The following is a 22,897-nucleotide window of genomic DNA, read 5'->3' on the forward strand; positions in this document are numbered from 1 at the left end:
ATTTAAAGTTGGAGGTGGAATAAGGGGTTAGGGTTTGTTTTTTATTCTCCTCCCCCAAATCAAAGTTCATCGTGCTTCAAATGAAAGAATGAGGAAGAGAAGGCTGAATTTGGTTATTTATATGTTGGGCCATGGGCTCATTTTGGATCTGGTCTAACCGGTTCGGCCTGTTGGCCCATTTTTGGGGCAAAAATTTTTAAATTAGTGTCAAAATCAATATTTTAATTATTTTTACTTTATTAAACTATAAAATTTATTTTCCTAATTTTTTTAAATAATAATTAATTTACTAGTTAATTATTTATTAATTACTCGAAGTTTACATCCTACCCCCCTAACAAAAATTTTCGCCCTCGAAAATTTGCTCTAAAATCTTCGTATATACTTCCTCAAATTCAACCGACCTCATATCATTCATTCTGATATTTTCCAACATCAATTCAAACACTAATTCATATTTTCCATTCTCATGTACAAGATCATAAACTTAACCAAATTCAAGCCTAAGTCATACCCATTTGTTTCACTCTTAGCTTCGTCTAGCTCTTTCTTAGTAACTACACTCTCTCTTACCCTTTAAGGTTTCCATCTAAATAAAAATAATCTCAAATGCTTCTCACTATCTCAAACAATAAACAATTCCTCAATCTCTTAGTCTGATTCAACCCGCTATAACCTAAATCATACACTCACACTTTTCATTCCTTGATCCTACGTCAATCCTCGAAACAATCTCCTATTCCAAGACTCCTTTCTCACGTCACTACAACTCTAGAGCCACTAAATCACCACATTTTCGTAGCGTCACTCTAATTATAAATCACTAAGAGCTTAATCCTTCACTCACTTCCACCGAACATCTCCTTACCTCTCTAACTAGACGCTATTGTCCTTTACTCCAGTTGCACGAGTTCTAATCACTTGGTTTTTTTTTTCACACCAGGTCCATTACCACCTCTATTACCATTTCTAGCTTGTTGTCTCAACTTGTCAGCAATAGCCTGTACAGCAGCAGCCCTATCGTCAACCGTATCTGTAACAACCTAATTACCCTAAGCCTTACCTCTAGCCGTAAAGCAAAAGATAATTAAATGTCACAACAGTTCTAAGGCTTATACGATAATATATATATAGAAAAGGATAATAATACGAGAAGCCTGGTGAAGAATTACAACTCAAAAACAGAGATAGAAAAGTGCGAAGCATTCACACGATAACTAAAAGCGTAACGGATAAGATACCGGTACAAGATAACAAGTATATGTAGATATATAAGCATAATAGTCATAGAGTACTAGCCCCAGCCCGCGTTGTTTAGGCCGACTAGTTATATACAGACATAACAGAGTTCTGAAAGTTAAAACAGCATATACAACATCTCTCTCAAAGTTAGCCTCTAAGGCAAATAAAGATACAAAAGTGAGAGTACTAAAACAAAACATTCAAAAAAAAGATGATAAAGATCCTCCGCGTTGTCACCATTACGCAACTCACCGAGGTGGGTTACGACCTGCAGCTGAAAAACAATAACAGAATATGGTATGAGAACTGGAGGTTCTCAGTATGGTAACAATGCCTAGTAATGTAAGATATAAGGCTCCAGGACGCCGGAGGCAATCCTAGAACTTCACATCAAACGTAAGATTCAAGCTTAAAGCATAACTAAAATTTAAAACCATAACTTTAAATCCATAACTAAAGAAGGGTAATCTAACTTAGGAAATTCTAAACTATCATTTTACCACTGTCCCACAGCTTTCACCAGCATAACCGCCATGCGATCCCATCGCCATCGCTTACCGAGCCTCCTCAATCCCAGTAGAAAACACAAGTAATAATCAAGTATAGCAAGTAAATCAAGAAGCAATTAAGCATGTTATACAAATTAAATAGGCATAGTATGCAAGTAGTCAAAGCAAGCAACCATATAGAAAATGCACATGATGAATGCCTGCCCTATTGGATGTGATATCACATTGTCGGTTCAACTGCTAACCCGACACATCCCCATGGAGATGTTGCCTTTTGATCACGAATAAAATGGGTACCTCCAGGGATATCGTGCCCGGCACACGGTCCAGGGATATAGTGCTCGCGCACACTCTTGTGATTTTGAAAGGATGCGAGTGGGATACTCAGCCACAGACCTCACATCTCAATGTAAGCGGGACTAATCACCACCCTTATGCCGCCGCCGCGCCTTTGACAGGTGGGATTAACCTACCGTCTCTGCCAGGCGCATAGCGTCTCAACAATATCAGTATAATACAATATATATCGATATTCCATCAGTGATCACTTTCAACATTCAATAATTCACCATTTCTCTTTGAGTCCTAGACTTGTCATAACTATCATCAGTCCGTAATTCCACAACTCATCACATTAATCATCATTACAGTACTCCGCTATCTCACTCAACGAATCCATCCTCAGTACTCCAGAAACCTAAGTTTCCGTCTTCTAAATCCATATAGAATTTCACTAATTTGATTCACCACGCTATCTCTATCAATATTAGGGCCTAATTACTAATTTGCAATCTTATACAGTAGATAAAGAAGTTTGGAAGGCTAGAGAATCCTTGAAAATAAAGAAAAACTATTTTTTAGCAGAACAGGGTCTGTGCGTATGCACATGTTGAAAAAGAACGTGTCTGCGTACGCGACACTTGATCGCGTACGCGAGTGTTCAACCCGAATGGAATGCTTGCATCGCATGTTCTGGGCCGCGTACGCATGCTACAATAAACTTAGAAAAAGCTTAAAGTTGTAGAAATCAGATTTTTATATCAAACTTCAAACGTTCATAACTTCTTCTATAAAACTCCGTTTTTCTCAAACTTTATATCATTTTAAAGATCTTGAAATCATCTTTATTTTAAAGTAAAAACACACTCAATTTCAAAATCTAAGACTCAAGTTATGATCCGCCAAAGTTCGTTAAAACAAGGTTTTACACAAAAACATAAGTTCTCTAGTTTCCAAAATTCCAAAACCAAACCAAGACCATACTCAAATCATCACAAAACACTACCACACACTACACTTTATCATTCCATTGCACTTCAAATCAACTCAACCTCTTTTTCGCTCAATCTTTCCACCATAATTCAACAAAAATCAACAATTCTCAACTCAAGATCTCAATCATCAATAATTCGCACAATTTTACCATCATAAACATAATTCATCATATCTCACCATAAATTCTCATAATTATTATTATTCAATCTCAATCTCAATCATCAATACCATTCACCAACAATAACATCATAATTCATCAATACCCTCCATCAATCATCATAATCATAAACAACACCAATACTCATCATATTATTATCATAATTCATATATCACACATTCCAACACTCCATATCATCCTCTTCATCATCAAACATAAATTCATATATAATTAATCATGCACCAACATTATTCAATCCTATCTTAGAGTCCACTAGCCTAAGTGTCCAAAAACATTACATACTACATAAAGAAAACTGAAATCATACCTTGGCCGATTTCCAATATGTGCAAAATACCAAATTTCAGTCCAAAATCAAGCCTTCAATCATCAACAATTCACCAACTCAAATCGAATGCTCCAAATCAACTCCAACAATCACAAATTTAAACTATACACAAGCAATATATCCAAAATGAATATCTAGGGTTCACAAAATACCAAACCACAAGGGTTTCGAAGTAACTCACCTTACTCAAAGGAAATAAGGATGAAACAAAACAATACTCTAATGGTAGATCACCCTTAAATAATTACAAAACTTCTTCAAAACTCAAACCTAAAAACGTGAAAATTGTTAGGGCTGAGAAAGGGAGTGTGAAACATGATTCCTTACCAGAAATACTTAGATAAAAATGACGGGCTCGCTTCGCATGGTCGCAAACGGCACGCAAATCAGAGTATCGTAGCTCAAGATACAAGCAAATGAAGGTGAATGTGAATAGTGCCACTTTCCTTCTTCTACTCTCAATCCTCAGCTGTGATTTTGTGTTGGTGGCGTGTTATGAGGCTGAAAGGCTTTATTAAGTGGTTATATATAAGTTGAGCTTGGACCCAACTTGGGTCCGGTCCAACCCGTTAGCGTTTTTGGCCCATCTGGCCTAATTTTGGGCCAAACCTTTAGAATTAACGCTCGGTTTTCAACTTTAATTATTTTCCTAAACTTTTCTACTATTTTTATCATTCTCACACAGTACCGGACATACTTAAGCTGGTACTGCCGGCTAATTTACCGGTACATATTTTTATGTAATTTTCCATAAAAAATTACATTTTCCAACTCAGAAAAATCTACTGAGTCCAAATATCAAATTTAAATGTTCTAATTAATATTCTAAATTTTTGAACTTATTTTTAGGCAATTAAATTATTAATAACGATTCTTACAGTATCACCTCACTTGCATCCACGAGACGCCCTTTGGGTCTTGTCCACACCGAACAATTGATATTAAGGTGATCAGTCATAATATCTCAAGTCTAGTATTTCGAATCTCCAAAAATATGCTCATGAACATTTATGCTATATATGTCAAGCAGACATCCTAAATAACATGTACACATAGCCAGAGTATGCTCAGAAGCATAGTCAGTCAATTCTCTAGGTTCTACGAGAACGAACTGCTCTGATACCATAATACAACATCCTACCACACAGAGCTTTACGCGTAGGATGTAAATCAGGGGTGGTGAGGCGCTATGAACTTTAAACATAAAATACGTACATAGATATAGTTGAAAGAAGTTATAACTAGGAACCTTGAAAAAGAAGTTAAGCAAAATCGAAACAGAAATCACGTCGCTCACGAAAGATAAGCATAGACAGATAAGCAAGATCGAAAGGAAGGCTAAAAGACCATAAACATAGATTAGAATTCCAAAATACAAATATGAAGCTCCGAACTTGACCTGCGAAGCAAAGGCCATCCAAAGTATATATTTATACATACATATAACCCAAAATATTCCAGACTCATAAAACTGACCTCCAAGTCAACCTCTAAGAGGGACATGCATAAAATACAAGATGGAGAATCTTTATACATATATAAACATAAATAAAATACAACCTTAAGTCCCTAGAGTTCTTCGCTTCCACAGAGTATCCAGAATGCTCAGTGAGGTACCTTCTGACCTGCATCTAAAAAGCAACAATATGTATGGAGTGAGAACCAGAGGTTCTCGGCATGGTAAAGGTGCCCACATAATTAATATAAAAGGTCCCAAAAAAGTCAGAGGCAATCCTAGAACTCCGTCACTCAGATATAAACTTAAAAGAATAAACTAAACCATAAATTTGGTAAAACTCTCTAAAGTATCCAAGTCTCAATCTAACTCTAATTCTACAATTCACTTTCTGTCTTATTATACTCTAACCCTACAATTCACTCTCTGTCTCCTCCAATCTAATTGTGATCCAATCCTTCATTTTTTGTTTCCTGCATTCCTCCAAAACTCCGGTGCATAGACAAGCAATAGAGACAAAGCAAGCACAAGTAAGATACAGATACAACAGGTAGCAATTATAGCAGGTAAGCATAATAATCACATAGGCAAGCCCAATTAATGCACGATCAAACAAAGTACACATATGCATATGATGTATACCTGCCCTATGGACGATGAGTCTCATTTGTCGATTATAAAGCCAAACCCGACATGTCCAGTAGCTAACCCTAGACAGAACACTAAACACGGAGCAAGTGGGACAACGCCACAACCCTTGCATCTTACCCGCGTACCCAGAGTAGGCGACAACCTCACCACTGCCTCTTACCCAGACGGTGTTATGCGGAGCAAGCGGCGACAAAACTCAGCCTTTGCATCTTACCCGAAGCCTCGAACTCTCCCGGAGCAAGTGGATAACAATGCTGTATCTTACTCGGCTTATTGACTCTTACCCGGAGCAAGTGGATAATACCACTGCATCTTATCCGGAGTCACATTCAGAAATTCATTCTCATTATCATTACAATTTATTCATATTCATTCAAATTCATAATCAAAATTAGTCTTCAACCTTCCTCTTCCTCATAGCCAACCTCATCCTCAATCATATCTCATACAACTCCATCACTGACCCGGAGCGAGTGGACAATACCACCGGATCTTACTCGGCATCTCAATTCATTCTCGGTCGCATATATATATCACAATCAGTCATCATCATCTCAATCAAACTCATTCATCATCAGCTCATTATCATTATAATTCATTCCTATTCATTCAACCATTAGACTTTAAAATCAATTCTCATTATCCTTCATTCCTTATTATCACACCTCCCATTTCGTTCATCAATAATTCATACTCAAAACACAATTCATTTTTTCTAAATAAAACAAACTCAAAATGTAATCCTTTTCTTAATAACTCAAAATCAAATTATAAAATTCTCAAAAATCTAAATCTTTCTAAATAACCACTTCAAACGAAGCCTCCTATTTTCATAAAAATTTCAGCAACATCTCTAAAACTTAGACTTTTGCCACCCCTCAAGGGTCCCAACCACCACCAAACACGTCTCGGTCATTCAAATCATTTTTAGTATCAAATTATTTCAAAATCAGACCAATTCTAATATTAAATCTTTTTCAAAAACCAACCAACTCTAATAGCAAACCGTTTACGAAATTGAATCACACATCACATACCATATGCACAATCCATCAATAATTCATTCAGTTCATTCCTATCTTAAGGCCTTCTAGCCTAAATTTTCACGTGACATTAAACATTAATTACGAGAAACCAAAATTATATCTTGATCGATTCCTTCCTAAGCCTGGAACACCTCAATTATCCACCGTTCCTAAAGCTCCAAAGCTCCAACTCCTCACCAATTGAATTTTCAGCTCTTAGGATTCAATTCCAAGCTTCGAATATCCACCAATTTAACTCCAATTCAACAAGATATACGATCTAATTAATATAATATAATAATAATCAACATTGAGCTCACTAAATCATTAATTCACAAGGGTTATAGTTTTTTTACCATTACCCACGAGTTAAATGGACAAAATTCGGTGATTATCCACCACTACAGTATCCCAAATTTTTTTAGTAAGTTATGTAGAGAATTACGAGACGAACGTATAGCCGCTGACGGCTCGTCAATTGAAACTCCGGATTGAAAGTTACAAGGATTTGAAATTGGAGGTGGAATAAGGGGTTAGGGTTTGTTTTTTATTCTCCTCCCCCAAATCAAATTTCAGCGTGCTTCAAATGAAAGAATGAAGAAGAGAAGGCTGAATTTGGTTATTTATATGTTGGGTTATGGATCTGGTTTGGGTTTGGTCTAACTGGTTCAGTTTGTTGGCCTGTTTTTGGGCCAACGTTTTTTAAATTAATGTCAAAATTTATATTTTAATTATTTCTACTTCATTAAATTATAAAATTTAATTTTTTAATTTTTAAATAATAATTAATTTACTGGTTAATTATTTACTAATTACTCGTGATTTACACATTCTGCAAAGTATAAAGCATCAGGTGTGTTTTTTTTTTTTTACTTTTTTTATGTTATTCAGTTATTGGGTTATAATTTAATTAACTGAGTTACTGATTAATAATGTTAATTAAGTAAAATTTTTTTATTCTTGATTGTTGTTGATTATATATTTGGTTGATTATGTTCATACTCTGGCCCAAACTCATAAAGGTCAGGTCCAACAAGGATAAAAAGGTCTTTTTCAAAAGATAGATTCTAACAAACTCTTAAGATAAAGGAAATGATTACCCATCAATAAATGTAGAACTATTTCAAAAGGTAGTTATCTACTCTACTATGATACACTGACACCCCTCAGGTATATTCACATTCTAATCTACTAAAACCTGTCAAAAGTCCTTACTAACTTAAGTATCGGAATCTCTTGCAAGTACCACCCTCACCTCCTCACGAAAAACTCGGACGACGGCACCTCAACAAAAGAACAAGTTGGACGCTGTCTCAGAAGGAATCTGGACCTCACGTTCAGGTCCAAAATCATTGGCCATTGCCAGAGACCTAGAGCCCAACCCTTAACAATGACAGATAATCTGTATGAAGATGGCCATACGGCATTAGAATCAAAACCCAAACCTCAACGTGACAATCTTGCACTTTCAATACTTCCACCACACGAGAGAACACACATTCCTCACAAAAAAAGAACATCCAGAAATCTCCCGTCGAGGCAGATCCACTCAGAGGTACATCCACTTGGAGAGGAAGAACACCATTACCCTGTTGTTGGAAAATAAAATTACAAAAAAAGAAAAATAAAAAATGGTCTTATATGCCTAATTGGCTAATGATAGAATATTAATTAGTGGCCCGACGGCCAGTCACACTACTGAGACAAAATATAGTGATTCACGAGGAGAGGTATATTTTTTTTTTTATATTATGGTAATTAATGTATACGTGTAAAACACTAGCTAGGAATATGTATGTCCCAATAATCTACACTTAGAAATTTAATTTATTGCTTTTTTTCTTAAAAAAAAAAAAGCTTAAATAAGTGCAGTAATATCAACAGTTCCTTACAAAATCTAAAACTACTACATAATATATTTACAAATAAATTAAATTATCTAAAAAAAATAACCCCTGTTAAAAACAAGAATGGAACTTAAATTTAAGATGTGTCTAAAGTATGAAAACTGATTGTTTAGATTGCTAAAATTTGGCATAATATATATATTAGCTGGAAATTAAAAGATGCATAGTTATGTCATATATAAACGCACTATCCTTTTCTGCGCAAAGTCGTTGAAGTGCGTTCATTTTGCGCTAATAATTTAATATATAAAATAAATTATTTATTATATACCCCCTCCTCCTGAAATTGAAGCTCCACTGAATTAATTCTGTGCAGCTCAGAAGGACTACAAATATCCAAGTGTATATCACTATGTCTCATAAATTAATGTGGCCAATATCTGTTATTTTTCTTTATGATTAACTGCTAATTAACGGTTATAATCATCAAGAATATTCAAGACATGTTTATTGTTTGTACATATATTGCACTTAATGGCCAAAATGTAGCTAGGCTTTAATATTTGAATAATGTTAGGTAGTTAAAATATTATAGATAATAAATAAAAATATATGATTAATAATATTTGTATATATATGTATAAATTTGTGAATATTATGAGTAAATTTGTCAATTGAATAAATTAATATAAATATTTGATATTTTTTTAAATTTAATTATGATAAAATTTAAAAATATTTGTCTTAAAAAATTAGAATAAATTATTATTATACTTTAAAAAATATAAAACAAATATTATGTAAGTGAGACAATAAATTAGTGATCACAAAAAAAATTAATTAAAATTAATGACAACTAAAATTTAAATTACTCTAATTTCTATAATATTACGTAGGTGCAGTGAAATAATAAAAAAAATTAATAGTTATAAAAAAATCAATTAACATTAATGACATTCAAAGTATATTATTATGATTAGTCTTTAATGCAATAATATATATAAAAATCAAATAGTCACCAAAAGAATATATAAAAATTAAATTATAAAATGTCTCATTAATATATAATATGTTACATCCTAGTAGTTAGGGATATAATGTGATAAGTTAAGTGATAAGAGAATGAGATAAAAAATTATATAAATAAAGTGAAATTAAAAAAATTTTGGTTAGTTATAACCGAATTATTTTAGTTTTTAATTTTTTTTAATATTTATTCTATTGATAATATTAGAGAGAAAAAAAAATAACCAACTCAAATAGTTTAAATTTATTTTATTTAATATTTATTTATTATAAAATATATTAAATAAAATTAAAAATAATAAATTTTGATAATTTTTTATTAATATTTTTTGGTTATTAAATATTTTTATTTTATTGCTGATAATAATGATAGGAATAATGGCACCAGATATATGATTAATTTATTGTTACTTTATATATATATATATATATATATATATATATATATATATATATATATATATATGCACCTCGTTGATTAGTTTTAATGATATATGGATGACGTGCGCAGACACAACTCTTGGCCAATGGCCACTACTAATTAACCATCCTTAATTAGTCAATCTACGAAGGATTAAGTCTAAATCTGATACTAATATATACACTAAGCCTAGGTATATGCTTTCATCATCTCCGATCCGTATAGTAATATATAATGTTACATTGGCTCTGAATGGCTCAGAAGTACATTAAAAAATATAACAAGCACTCAGAGATATTGAATTACATGATTTAAATAATTCTTGTTTATTTATAAAAAGTTTTGATATTGCACTAAACATTAAGTCATATATAAATTCCAGATATATAAATTTCTTTTTTCGATAAGTAATTTTTAATTAAGGTTTCGTGCATATATAAAAGTCTTAAAGATTAAAGACAAAAACCCCATAGTGATTAAAAACTAAGAGAATAATGAATTAAAAAAATTAATAAAATCTGTATTGATTGCTTGTGATGCAAGTTAATCAGTATTACAATTTTTCTCTACAATTATACATATTCTGCCTTATATAGAGGTGAAGGGTAAGGCTATTGTTCTGTATCATAAAGAGAAAAAAAAATTAACTAATGTATAACAGACTTTTAAGGTGCTATTAGAGTTTTACTCTTATTAATATTAACTAATTTGTAAATAAATGTCTTTTAATTTTCTACATTGTACATTATAGCTATATAGCTAGGGACGGACTTACGGAGGGGTGAGTGGAGGTCTCGACCCCCAATTTTTTTAAAAAAATATTAATAGTAATAAGTTATTAAGTACAATTTAATTTTTTTTAAATTTATTTAATATTTAGTCTAATATAAATAAAAATCCAGTCTAACCTAAATATTAATGATTTTTAATATCTAAAAAGTAAGTAACAATATTAAAAAAATATAAAAAAATATTATTACTAATATTTTTTAATTAAATAAAATTTTTCAATTCTTATAAAGTAGATTTTTTTTTTCTTGTGAGCGTTTTTCTTGTATTAATTTTTTCTGTTTCAACTACTACAACTGAGAGTTTTTTTTTCAGCTATGAATATTGTGAAGAATAATTCAGAAACAAAATGAAAGATAAGTTTCTTGCTAATTGTCTTTTAATTATATTGAAAAAAATTGTAGAAAATTTTGACAAATTATATTATCGATGAATTTATGAAATGAGGAATCGACCACTTCGTTAATAAAAGGTATATATATATTTTTTGTACTTTAAAATATATTCTCTATCAATATATTTTTGAATGCATTTTATATTATATAATTTTTTGCATAACTTTTTAATATTATATATATTATTGGCTCCCTATGATACTATTTTTAGATCCGTCCTGTATACAGCCATGTAAAATCGTTAGTGAAAGAGTTTAATTAGGTAGTTATTATGTACCTTTTAGCTTTTGTCATTTGATATGAGGCTAATTTTTTAGTGTCTTTTTGGTCTTGATATATGAATTTTGAAAAAAAACTGTCAATTTAAAATTTATCAGAATATGTGTGTTAGACAATTAATTTTTGATACCATAGATAATAATAATATCTTGGTATGATGTGTTGGCAAGAGTAAAGTTGTATGAAAAGTTGTGTAAAATGTACCTTCTATTGTGTAACCATATATAGTTTCCTCGGTTTGGCTAAAATCAGAGAATGAAAAGAAATGTTTTCTCTTCTTTGTCATGTTTGACCTTTTTCCCTAATATTATATACATAAAAATGTAATAAATATAAATAATTAAGTTTTTGTAGATAGTTGCTTCCCATTCAGCGTGCAACATCAACAGCGCAAGGCACAAGTCAGCGCCAAAAGAAAGCAATAGGAACTGGTTTCTCATCCACATGTATGCATGCTCTTTTTAATTGGAAATTTATACAATAATAAGGTAGAATTATTAAATTAAAGGAAGTTATTTTTTTTGGAATGTATTACTACTATTACAGATAGCTATCATCATCACTGTGAGTTACACATGCTTGTCACCATCATTTAGTTAATGCTGTCTAATTCACCACACATTAAATTAGTTCACGCCAGAATTCATCAACAGTCGCGGATAGATCTAAAAATATTATTATGGAAGAAATAATATATATATATAATATTAAAAAATTATGTAAAAAATTATATAATATAAAATGTATTACAAAAATATATTCATAGAGAATATATTTTAAAATATAAAAAATATTATATATTTTTTTTAAAAAAAGTGGTCAATTCTTCGTATCATAAAATTCATCGATAATAGAATTTGTGTCAAATTTTTCAATGATTTTTTTAATATAATTAAAAGACAATTAGCAAGAAATTCATCTTTTATTTTGTTTCTGAGTTATTCTTCATAATATTCGTAACTGAAAAAGATCTCTTAGTTGTAATAGTTGAAACAGAAAGAATTAATACCAAATGAATCAAGAAGAACACTCACAAAAAAAAATCCACTTTATGGTATTTAAAATTTTTTATTTAATTAAAAATATTAATAATAATATCTTTTTAGATTTTTTTTAATATTGTTACTTACTTTTTATATATTAAAAATTATTAATATTTAATAACTTATTACTATTAATCTTTTTTTAAAACAGTTGGGGGAGGCCGAGGCCTCCACTCACCCCTTTATGTCTGTCCCTGTGAACAGTATATTGGTTACATACATAATGGGAGCCACTCAGATAAAGACGCTTAAAACGTCTTTTTTAAAGATGTTTTTTAATAATTAAAATTCAATACATATACTTAATTAAATCGTGTTATTTTTATCAAAATATAGATCAGATAAATTGATTTGGCCAAAAAATAAGTGAACTACTCCTTGAACCGATCTAAATTAATATTTTTTTTATAAAAATAATTACAATATCTCTATTATAAAAAATAACTAAAATATTCTTATTCTTATTATATATATATAACCCTAAATCCTAATTCTTCTCTTCTCTTTGTGCCATCATAGAGTTAGGATTTAGAGTTCTCAAAATTTTAAAAATATATATAATAGAAGTATTTTAATCATTTTCTATAATAAGGTTATTGTAGTCTTTTTTTATAAAAAAAAATATTGATCAGTTCAAGATTTGATTTACAAATTTTTGGCCAAATTAATTTATTTAATCTAATTTTGACAAAAATAACATAATATAATTAATTATATGTATTAAATTTTAATTACTAAAAAATATCTTTAAAAAAAGACGTTTTAAACGCATTTATCTAAGTGACTCCCTACATAATTTACACATGCTTCTTGAATTTATAATTTGAAGAGGATTATTACTAGGGGTGTCCGTGGATCGGATCGGATCGGATATGGCCGAAAATTCGATCCGATCCGCACAATTTTCATCGGATATGATATCCGCACTTTTTAGTGCCGGATCCGATCCGATCCGATCCGCACATTTGCGGATCGGATCGGATCGGATCGGATATCGAATATATCCGTATAATTAAACCTTCTCTTTTTAGTCATATTTCTATGTAAAAGAATTCGATAAAAATATTTCTTTCATACTTTTAAACTTATTTATTCCTAAAATATTTTTAGTCAAACTCTCTCTAAATAACAAAAGTAAAATAATACAATATATGAATAATAATTACTAACTAAAACATACAAACAAGTAAATATAATACCAAACATATATATATTTATTTATTTTTTAATTATTATAGTGCGGATATGCGGATGTAGAGCAGATATCCGCGATCCGATCCACAAAGGGTGCGGATCGGATCCGATCCGATCCACAAATCCGATCCGATCCGATCAATTTGCGGATCGGATCGAATCCGCAATTTTCGAATCGAATGCGAATATTTACCGCGGATCTGCGGATACGATTCGATTCATGGACACCCCTAATTATTACATCCTCCTATTACAAATTATGATAATGTTACAACGAAAGTAAAACAGTACTGGATTGTTTTACATATTATTGTTTGAAAAATAATCATTTATATATATTTTTTATTACTTTATATTTTTAAGACAAAAAATAATTTCATTATATAGGATGAGATTATATAAGTATAGAATTCAATTCATGTTCACCATTTATATATATTTTCTCCTATTAACTTTTTAAATAAATAATTTTATTATAATTATTGCTATATTAAATAATTAAATAAAAAATATTAGAGAATCATCAAAATTTATTTATTTTTAATCATTATTTAATTATCAACTCAATTTTTTGTTTAGTTTTTTTAATCTAGTAATCTAACAACGTACTTTATTCTATATTTTTAAACGGTAATGCTAGAGAGACAAAAAAAATCAGAACTTACCTTATTTAACATTCATTAATTGTCACAACAATTAATAAACACTAAATAAGACAAATTATATCTATTTTTTACTATTTTTTTTAGTTGCCAAATATTTCTAATTTTTAAATATTAATGACTAATAACCTAAAACAATAAATTTTAATGATTCTCTAAATTTTGTTAATTAAATTCGATGATCAAATTTGGTTATAGTGGCTTTAAATTCGGGGAATCTATATAAGGGGTACTTGAATCGCCATAAGCATGATAAAATGCCCACCACTTTTACATGAAAATAATAATGGAGAATCCCACTCAACTCCCTAGAATTTTTCTAATGAAAATAATAATGTTGTTCTAAATTCGATTATATGAGCAGTCATTATATATACGCGGGAATCCACTTAGCTTTTAATTAGAAAAGGGTAATGATGAAGACGGACGAGTCAGGTTCAAACTAAAACAAAGCTAGTTTTGGTTGGTCATTTAGGTAAATCTTGAAGAGAAATTATTTTTTGTATATTTGTTTATAGTATAGAAGATAAATTTTTATATTTACTTATTTCTTATCAAATCACTTTCAATACTAAAAATAAAAAATATATTAAATGAAATAACATACACAAAAATAATATACTTATAACGTTTTTTAATTTTAAAACTTTTAAATTATTAGTATTAGAAATATAATTATTTATTTTTTTATCAGTTTAAATTTTTAAAATAAATAATATGATATTAAGATAATATATATATATATATATATATATATATATATCTCAGAAATAAAAGAAGTTTAGAAATTAAATATTTAATATTTCATATCTAGAGCCTTATTTGAAGGTGAAAAGAAAGGATATAGCATTCGAAGTCTCTGTTATATATGGTAATATTTAGTTCTAAAAATAGAATAAAATAGGATATTAAGAACAATATATAAAAGATAAAAATATAAAAATTATTATTTTTATATTTTATTTGATGGTAAATTAAATATAAAAAAAATAAATTATAAAAATTTAATATATTTTTATTTTTTCATATAAAAATTTTAAAAAAATTATATTTATAAAAAAATAAAAAATAAAAAATAAATTATATTTTTTATTAATATTTTATATTTTTATTATTAAAAATAATATAAAATATACTAATTCAGTATCTTTAAATACAATATTTATATTCATATCTTATCTAATAAATATAATTTCTTTTTCTGTATTTTGTGCCTATAAACAAGTGCAATATATATATGAGATATGATGACGACGGATACATAACACTATATATAGCAGCGCATATGTTCTTGTTTGTTCATCCATATATGGCCCAATGCAATGCAAACACAATAATGTATATGACACTAACATTACTGTAGTTATTTCTCATCATTATATTTATATGTGACCAGTTGTCTTAGGATGATGATATTAGAATTTAGATTGAGTGAACATAACTTAACCTAAAAAATAATAATTTAATTATTTTGTTAATTTTTATAATTTTATTAAATTTTTAGTTAAATTCTCAAAAAAAAATTTAATTAAATTTTTATATTATTTTTAATTTTATAATTAGATCATTTTCATATTAAAACCGTATGTATAATGAATTTGGATCGAATTTGGTTGGCCATCGAATTGATGATCGTTACACTGCACCATAACCCTTATTAGCTTATTTTGTTGTTGAAATCCAAATGATCATGAATGTAAACAAAAAAGCATATAGCTTTACATGGAAAGTACAAATATAATTTTCTTGCTGATTTATATAATTGTTCAAGAACATTCCCCCCATTAGCAACCTAATCATGATCACAATTATATGCTAAGAAACCGCAAGCATAAATAATACAACCTAACAACAGTGCTAGATTTTTCATGGCAACAAAAAGCACAGGATCCATAAAAATGGCTCAATTATTTTGTCACGTGCATGAATTGGATCAGTTAATTAAGATTGCCTTCTAGGAAATCTGTAATTAGATATCGGATGATGTAATTGGGAGTTGTTTTTGTTGCAACTCTGTTTGCTTTGTTGTTGTTGTGGTCGGCGTCATAGTGGGGTCAGAACTGTCTTTTCCTTTACCCCACACCACAGAGTAAAGACCCACTGCTATAATAATTGCTCCTATGATACTGCCATTCAAAATTACATAAACAAATTAATAAACATTTTTTGGATGAGTATAAATATAACAACTTACATTCAGAGTAAAAGTAAATTCTACTAATTTTTTTTAAAACACGTCAATTTATTTAGAGGCTAATTATTTTGTGAGTACATATTATGGTATAAATTATTAAACTTATGGTAAAAATTCAGGTGAAATCGACTTCACGTGAAGTTGATACCTGAAATGGCTCTCAAGTATCAACTTCACGTGAAGTCGACTGCACCTGAATTTCCACCTAAACTTATATCTATTCAAGAATTTGCTTTGATGATATCAATTCCTAGTATATGAATAAGGATCTTGTTAACGTGCATTTTAAATAGATATTTTAAGAGTATCATAATTAATATCTTAATTTTTAATTATATTTAAAAAAGGATCTTGTTTTATATTAATATCTTAATTATGATTTAAGAAAGTGTATAGAATTGATTCTTTTTGGTGATTTTAAGAATATGGGCCTTAATTGGGCTGGGCTTGGAGTCCAATAAGAAAGAAATGTACCTGCCCAAGTGAAGAGTCTCAGAGAGAAGAAAATAGCCCAAGACGGAAACAATGATCATGCAAAGGGGATTAAATGCCGTTAAAAACACTGGCCCTTTGCTTTGTAACACCAACCCTTGCGCGTAATACGCAATGGCTGAGCTAACTATACCCTGCAATAATGTTCAAATATTATTGATTAGTAACACTTCAATTATTATTTATTAGAGTTTAAAATATTTTATACAGTGCTACAATCACATCTATTTTTTGGATGACTATTCACACGGTTAATGTCAAAGGTAATTATTTGTACTGATGTGACATAATATAATTAGATACACATGTAAAACTATTTTACACCGTGTATCAAAATTAAATTATATTTATTATTGATCTAATAAATTTCACTCAATGACAAAGAATTGGATATATACACTCTTGTATATGTTCTTCATGTAACAACAAGTAATGTCAAGTTCCATAACCACTCAGACCCAAAAAGAAAAAAAAATCATAAGCCCATTTCTGTTTAGAAAAAATGCTTAATTTACATCACTTAACTCAGTTGTTCCTCACATGGTATTTATATAAAAATTTAGAAGGAAAATAATGCAAATTCTGGTCGAGATATTATCAAAGACAAAGAGAAGCTTCTATCACTTAAAAAAAAAATTTATATATATCAAAATTTTTATCTCATAAAATAATTTTTCAAATTAAATTAAGTCTATTTAATCTCAATTTAAATAAGGTAAAAATTCACATGTAGTTAGTTGTATTCATGTGAAATTAATATCTGACAATTGTTAGCGTGGTGGAATCATTGTATGAAAACAATTGTATATGGAAAAGTCTATGAGATCAGCAATTTTTGTGTTTTCTGACCAGTACTTAACCATCAAAATAAAAGTGAGTAATTTTCTACCATTAGATGTAATCTGACACCATTAAAAACACTATTAATGACTAATTGATGGTTACAAAACACCAAAATTGCTAGTTCCCTAGCATTTTTCATTGTATATAAATCTTTATCTTCAAATAATAATGGTAAGTAGTGATGACGAACCGAGTAAAGAGGACCATAAAGCCTGAAGTCCCAACCAACGATCCAAGGGCGAGCGCCGGAGTGATGCTCGGCCACCGCAGCGACGACGGAAGCTTGCGAAGCACCCGCCAAGCATATCAAGGAGGACAATGACATCTCGGCCGGGTAACTTTTCAACGTTACAGACTGTAGATTGATAATATTTTGTTAGACTTTCTTACAACAATATTATATAAAAGGGAAGTGTTAGGAACAATGAAAATTTTGAACAACATGAACAACAACCAATTAAATGAAAATACACTACACCCTAATTTAATGCTATTAATTAAATTTACTCTTTTAACCTTATTAATTCACATTATTTACACATTGTTCAAAAATCTTGTTGATTACCTATACATTTTCTATATGGGGAAATATTAATTAGAGCAATATAATTGGAAAACTTGCCTGTAACACGTAGAAGGATGACCAAGCGACACAACCGAGAAAAAGAAAGAGAGTTCCAGAGACCCAATGAGAGAGGCTCTGAGTGGAGTGAGTTGAATCATGGTGGTGATGATTATCATCATGGATTGCGTGTGAAGAACCAAAAAGGTTCATAATAGGGCCTTTGTAGAGTATCATCACCAATGCGCCACAAAACGTTACCAATGTCCCAATCACCTTTGCTAGGCTTCGCACCTCTTTCACGTTTACTCGCTCTATTCTGTATTAGAATTGAGATTCAGTATGTCTAACTTAATTTTAAAAATTAATTTATAAAGTAAACAATGTTTTTCACTTATAAATTTTTAAAGATTTTGTCCAGTGAAAATTCTTGCTCTATATTATTTATTTTGTAAGTTTGAAGTTAATCCCTATTTTATTAATATTTTTAAAATTTAAATTAAAAGTAATAGTAATTCTATAATATTAATATGAAAGTCAATTCTTTAATTTTTTGATAGTTTTTCTGGTTTTATATTAAATTATTAGTTATTATTAACACATGCATGTAAGTGGTACGTATGTGGAGAATATCCACAAGTGGTAATATTAAAAATAAATAGATGAAACTAATAATCATCTATCCTAGTGAGATTATTTATCCAAAAATTTAAATTATTAAGTATATATATATATGACGAATTTTAGATATTTTAGTAAAAAATTTTGATATCATATCTTAAAATTATATAAATAATTATATATTTAATAAAAAAATAAAATTAATTTTTAAGTAATTAATATTAATATTAATTTTTTATTTTAAAATTACTTTTTAATCTTTACTTTTGAAAAATTTAAGATTTAAAATTTTAATTTAGAATATAGAATTTAAATTTTAAAATTTAAAATAAAAAAAAATCTGATATTGACTAAAAAAAAATTACCTCTCCCATTAAAATCATCTAATAATTATTAACATATTATTAGCGTAGACTGAAAATTTCATCAAATTGAAGTATTGGATTGGAATAAATAGTTAGTAAATATTATCCAGTTGGTTATAGCTAGGTATAAGATAAAGTAAAGAAGCATTTACCTGAAAATGACTGCTAGGACAAAGGTAACGGATGGGACAGCATTCATAATGGCAGATGCAAATGAAGCTGATGTATATTGCATCCCTAAGAATGTGAATCCTTGGTCTATCACTGGCCTAATTGTAACATCAAAATAAACCATCTTAATTAGTTTATCATCTATTAGACTGCTATTGTTTATAAATATAAAATATTAAGATATAGATATATAAACACAAAATTATATTTAATATATGAGATATAGATAAAAATATATTTTAAAAAATTAAATTAGTGTAAAGATACAAAGATACTGAAAAAAAATATAATTTATTTTATATTAGTTATTACTATCAATTTTTTTTAATTATATTTTTTATTATTTTATTTTTTATTCTAAATTTTGTATGAAGAAAAACATAAAAATACATTAAAATTTTTGTTATTTATTCTATCTTATATTTATTTCACTACAAAAAAAAATATAAAAATATTAATTTTTGTATTTTTTTTATGTACTATTCTCAGTATTTTTTTATCTTATTTTCAAAATCAAATACCACCTTATAATCAATCTTTGAGATATTCATCTTTAATTTAACTGAAGAACGAAAAAGACAAAGTTAAATTTTATTTTGTACTCTATTAATGAGTAATTCTTGACTTAGAATTTATTAAGATGGTAATTATTTGTTTTTTTTTTAATTAGAAACTGTAAATTTGAATTATAAGAATGAAAAAATAAAAAAGAAAACAATCCTAAGACTTTTACTTTTTCTTACAAGGCTTTAGTCAAATCATATTTAATTAATTAAATTCTTAAATCTTAAACTAAAAAAAGTTGGGATTCTAGTAATGTAACCTCTGGTGAATCAATACCTCACTAACATTATATCGGGTAGAAATTCTTTCAAAAGTTCACTAACTATTTATGTTTTCTTTTATGCTAATCAAATACAAATAATCTTCACATACATCAGCATGCATACATCATCTAATTATTTCAATTATTAATTATTATTAATCAGTAATATGCATGTTATTTATTACTATCAATTAGGTATAGAAAAAGATTAAGATCATTACTCCAGAAGCCCGAGAACCAATATTCGAATAAAGACAGAGAGTGTCATCTTTGGCCTAACCTTCCTGCATCAATCGAAGCATAACATTTTACTTAGCTTCATAAACTCAAATTAATAAAAGTAACATGCACTATATATAGTATGTTACAAAAAAATTATTTTTGCTTTCAATATTGTCTCTGATAAAACAAAAACACATAAATAGAAATTCAAATAACAATAAAACCTTATTTTACTGAAAAAGTTTAGCTATATAAATCAAATAAAATTATTATATAATATTCTATCATGTATTATATTTGCAGTGAAATTATTTTAAAAAAAAATGGTTTGACCAGCTCATACGCAGAAAATTATTTTAAGTCAAATAATGAAAATATATATAAAAAATTATATTTTTGCTTTGAATATTGTCTCTTATAAAACAAAAACTCATAAATAGAAATTCAAATAACAATAAAACCTTATATGATATTCTATTATGTATTATATTTACAGTAAAATTATTTGAAAAAACATATATATATATATATATATATATATATATATTTGACTAGCTCATACGTAGAAAATTATTTGAAGTCAAATAATGAAAATATATAAAAAAAATTATATTTTTTGTATTTTGAAAATAAGAAAATACTTCTATATTTAATTTCTTTTCTTTTGATAATTCTACTCTAGAAACAAAAATTGAAATTGAAAGGCAACATCAGTATGAGAAGTTATCAGGTATATCCAAAAATACCGGTATTTCAGTTATTTTAACCGTTGATTTTAATTAATATATATTATATATATTTTTTATAATTCAGATCAACGATTAAAATGAAACACCGATATTCCCGATATACCTGAAACCCTTCCTACGAATATAGAGAAGGTAACTAGTTATATTAGGACCTTTCAAAAAAGAATGCAAAGGGAGCGAGGGAAATAGCAGCAATGAGATTGCGATAAACAACAAAGACATAACGACTCATTCCATGGTTGAGACTGGCCATGGAGAATATGTAGGTTCCTGCCAACCCAAACTGAAGCCCCACAGTTAGCAAATAAGGCTTTGCCTTGCTCATCACTAATGTTTCTCCCATTTTTTTTTTCTCTTGTAAAAGAGAGAGAGATTGATGAATGATGATGTTTTAATATAGCTAGGTAGGTTCTATATATCTCAAGTGTGTGAGGTGGCCTTCCTTATATAGTAACAGCGTCTATGATGGTAATGAGTAGTAGTGATGATTAAGACCATATAAATTGCACTACTACTAGGCACCCATAGATCAATAATAATAATAAGAGGATAAGGCATGTTGGGTGTTGGGATATACTAATGTCAGCAACTTTAAAAGACCATAGAATTTATTATTTTTTGTGGTCACTTTTAATTATTAATCTGATTTTTTAAATTTAATAATTTAAAAATATACTTTTAATTCATGTTTTTAAATATTAATAACTAATTATTAATTAAAAATAATAAATTTTCCTATTCTTTTAGTATTTTTCTGCCACCATTACTAGGTACCATTATTTTAAAGTTATATATGCTTCTGTAGGTCAAACTTTTATATATATTATTTTGAGAAAGTATAGGAGGCAATGAAATATTTGTACAATATGTACAATAGAAGTTTAGGAATGTCCAATTTAGTATTAGAGATATAAGCATTAGTGTTATCTTTTTTCATCAGCTGAAACTTTTGGGATGAGTGGTATCATGACATGGTATTAGAGCTCTAAATTTGAAAGGTTAAGAGTTTGATCCTTGGTGAATCCCAAAATCAGCTTAAATTTTTAAAATGAGATGTTTATTATTCCTAGTATTCCGGATGATTATTCTGGATAGTATAAGTGATGTTTATTTTTTAACTCCCATTGTATAAATATTCCATTGATTCCCTAGCAGGACTCTATTATTTTTTATTAGATATTAATAGTTGAAAAAAATTTGTATATTTTTTTTAGCTTAAATCTTTAGAATATGTATTGTTATGGCAATATATACTAACTAAATGTATGTGTATGTTTTTTAATTTTAAAATAGCTAATAATGCAATTGAATGACTTCTAGAATTAGATATAAAAAGAAATTAAAAAAAATAAATTTCTCTTAAATAATATATGAGTTTGAAAATTAACAGAAAAGAAAAGAAAAAAAGCTTTGATGGTAGTTGTCTTATAGGAACAGTAATAAAAGAAAGTAGATTGGAGTATTTTTACAATTTAAACTATAATTAATAGTAAAATCCTAATTTAAAGTATATTTGTTCTGTAATAAATATA

At 28.5% G+C, this 22,897-nt stretch overlaps 1 protein-coding gene across 1 annotated transcript; it reads right to left on the reverse strand.

Annotated features, from left to right (window-relative positions):
- Nucleotides 1-16,037: 16,037 nt before the first annotated feature.
- LOC107606070 (WAT1-related protein At4g08290) lies at nucleotides 16,038-21,908 on the reverse strand. The gene is made up of 7 exons (XM_016308036.3): nucleotides 21,518-21,908; nucleotides 20,616-20,678; nucleotides 19,550-19,666; nucleotides 18,472-18,730; nucleotides 18,040-18,204; nucleotides 16,989-17,140; nucleotides 16,038-16,446 (listed from the first exon to the last, which is right to left on the reverse strand). The coding sequence occupies exons 1-7, from the start codon at nucleotides 21,706-21,708 to the stop codon at nucleotides 16,290-16,292; spliced, it is 1,104 nt and encodes a 367-aa protein (XP_016163522.1). The 5' UTR covers nucleotides 21,709-21,908; the 3' UTR covers nucleotides 16,038-16,289.
- Nucleotides 21,909-22,897: the final 989 nt, after the last annotated feature.

This window comes from Arachis ipaensis, chromosome B7, assembly GCF_059453495.1.
Source record: "Arachis ipaensis isolate K30076 ecotype BB chromosome B7, ASM5945349v1, whole genome shotgun sequence".
NCBI classification, from domain to species: Eukaryota; Viridiplantae; Streptophyta; class Magnoliopsida; order Fabales; family Fabaceae; genus Arachis; species Arachis ipaensis.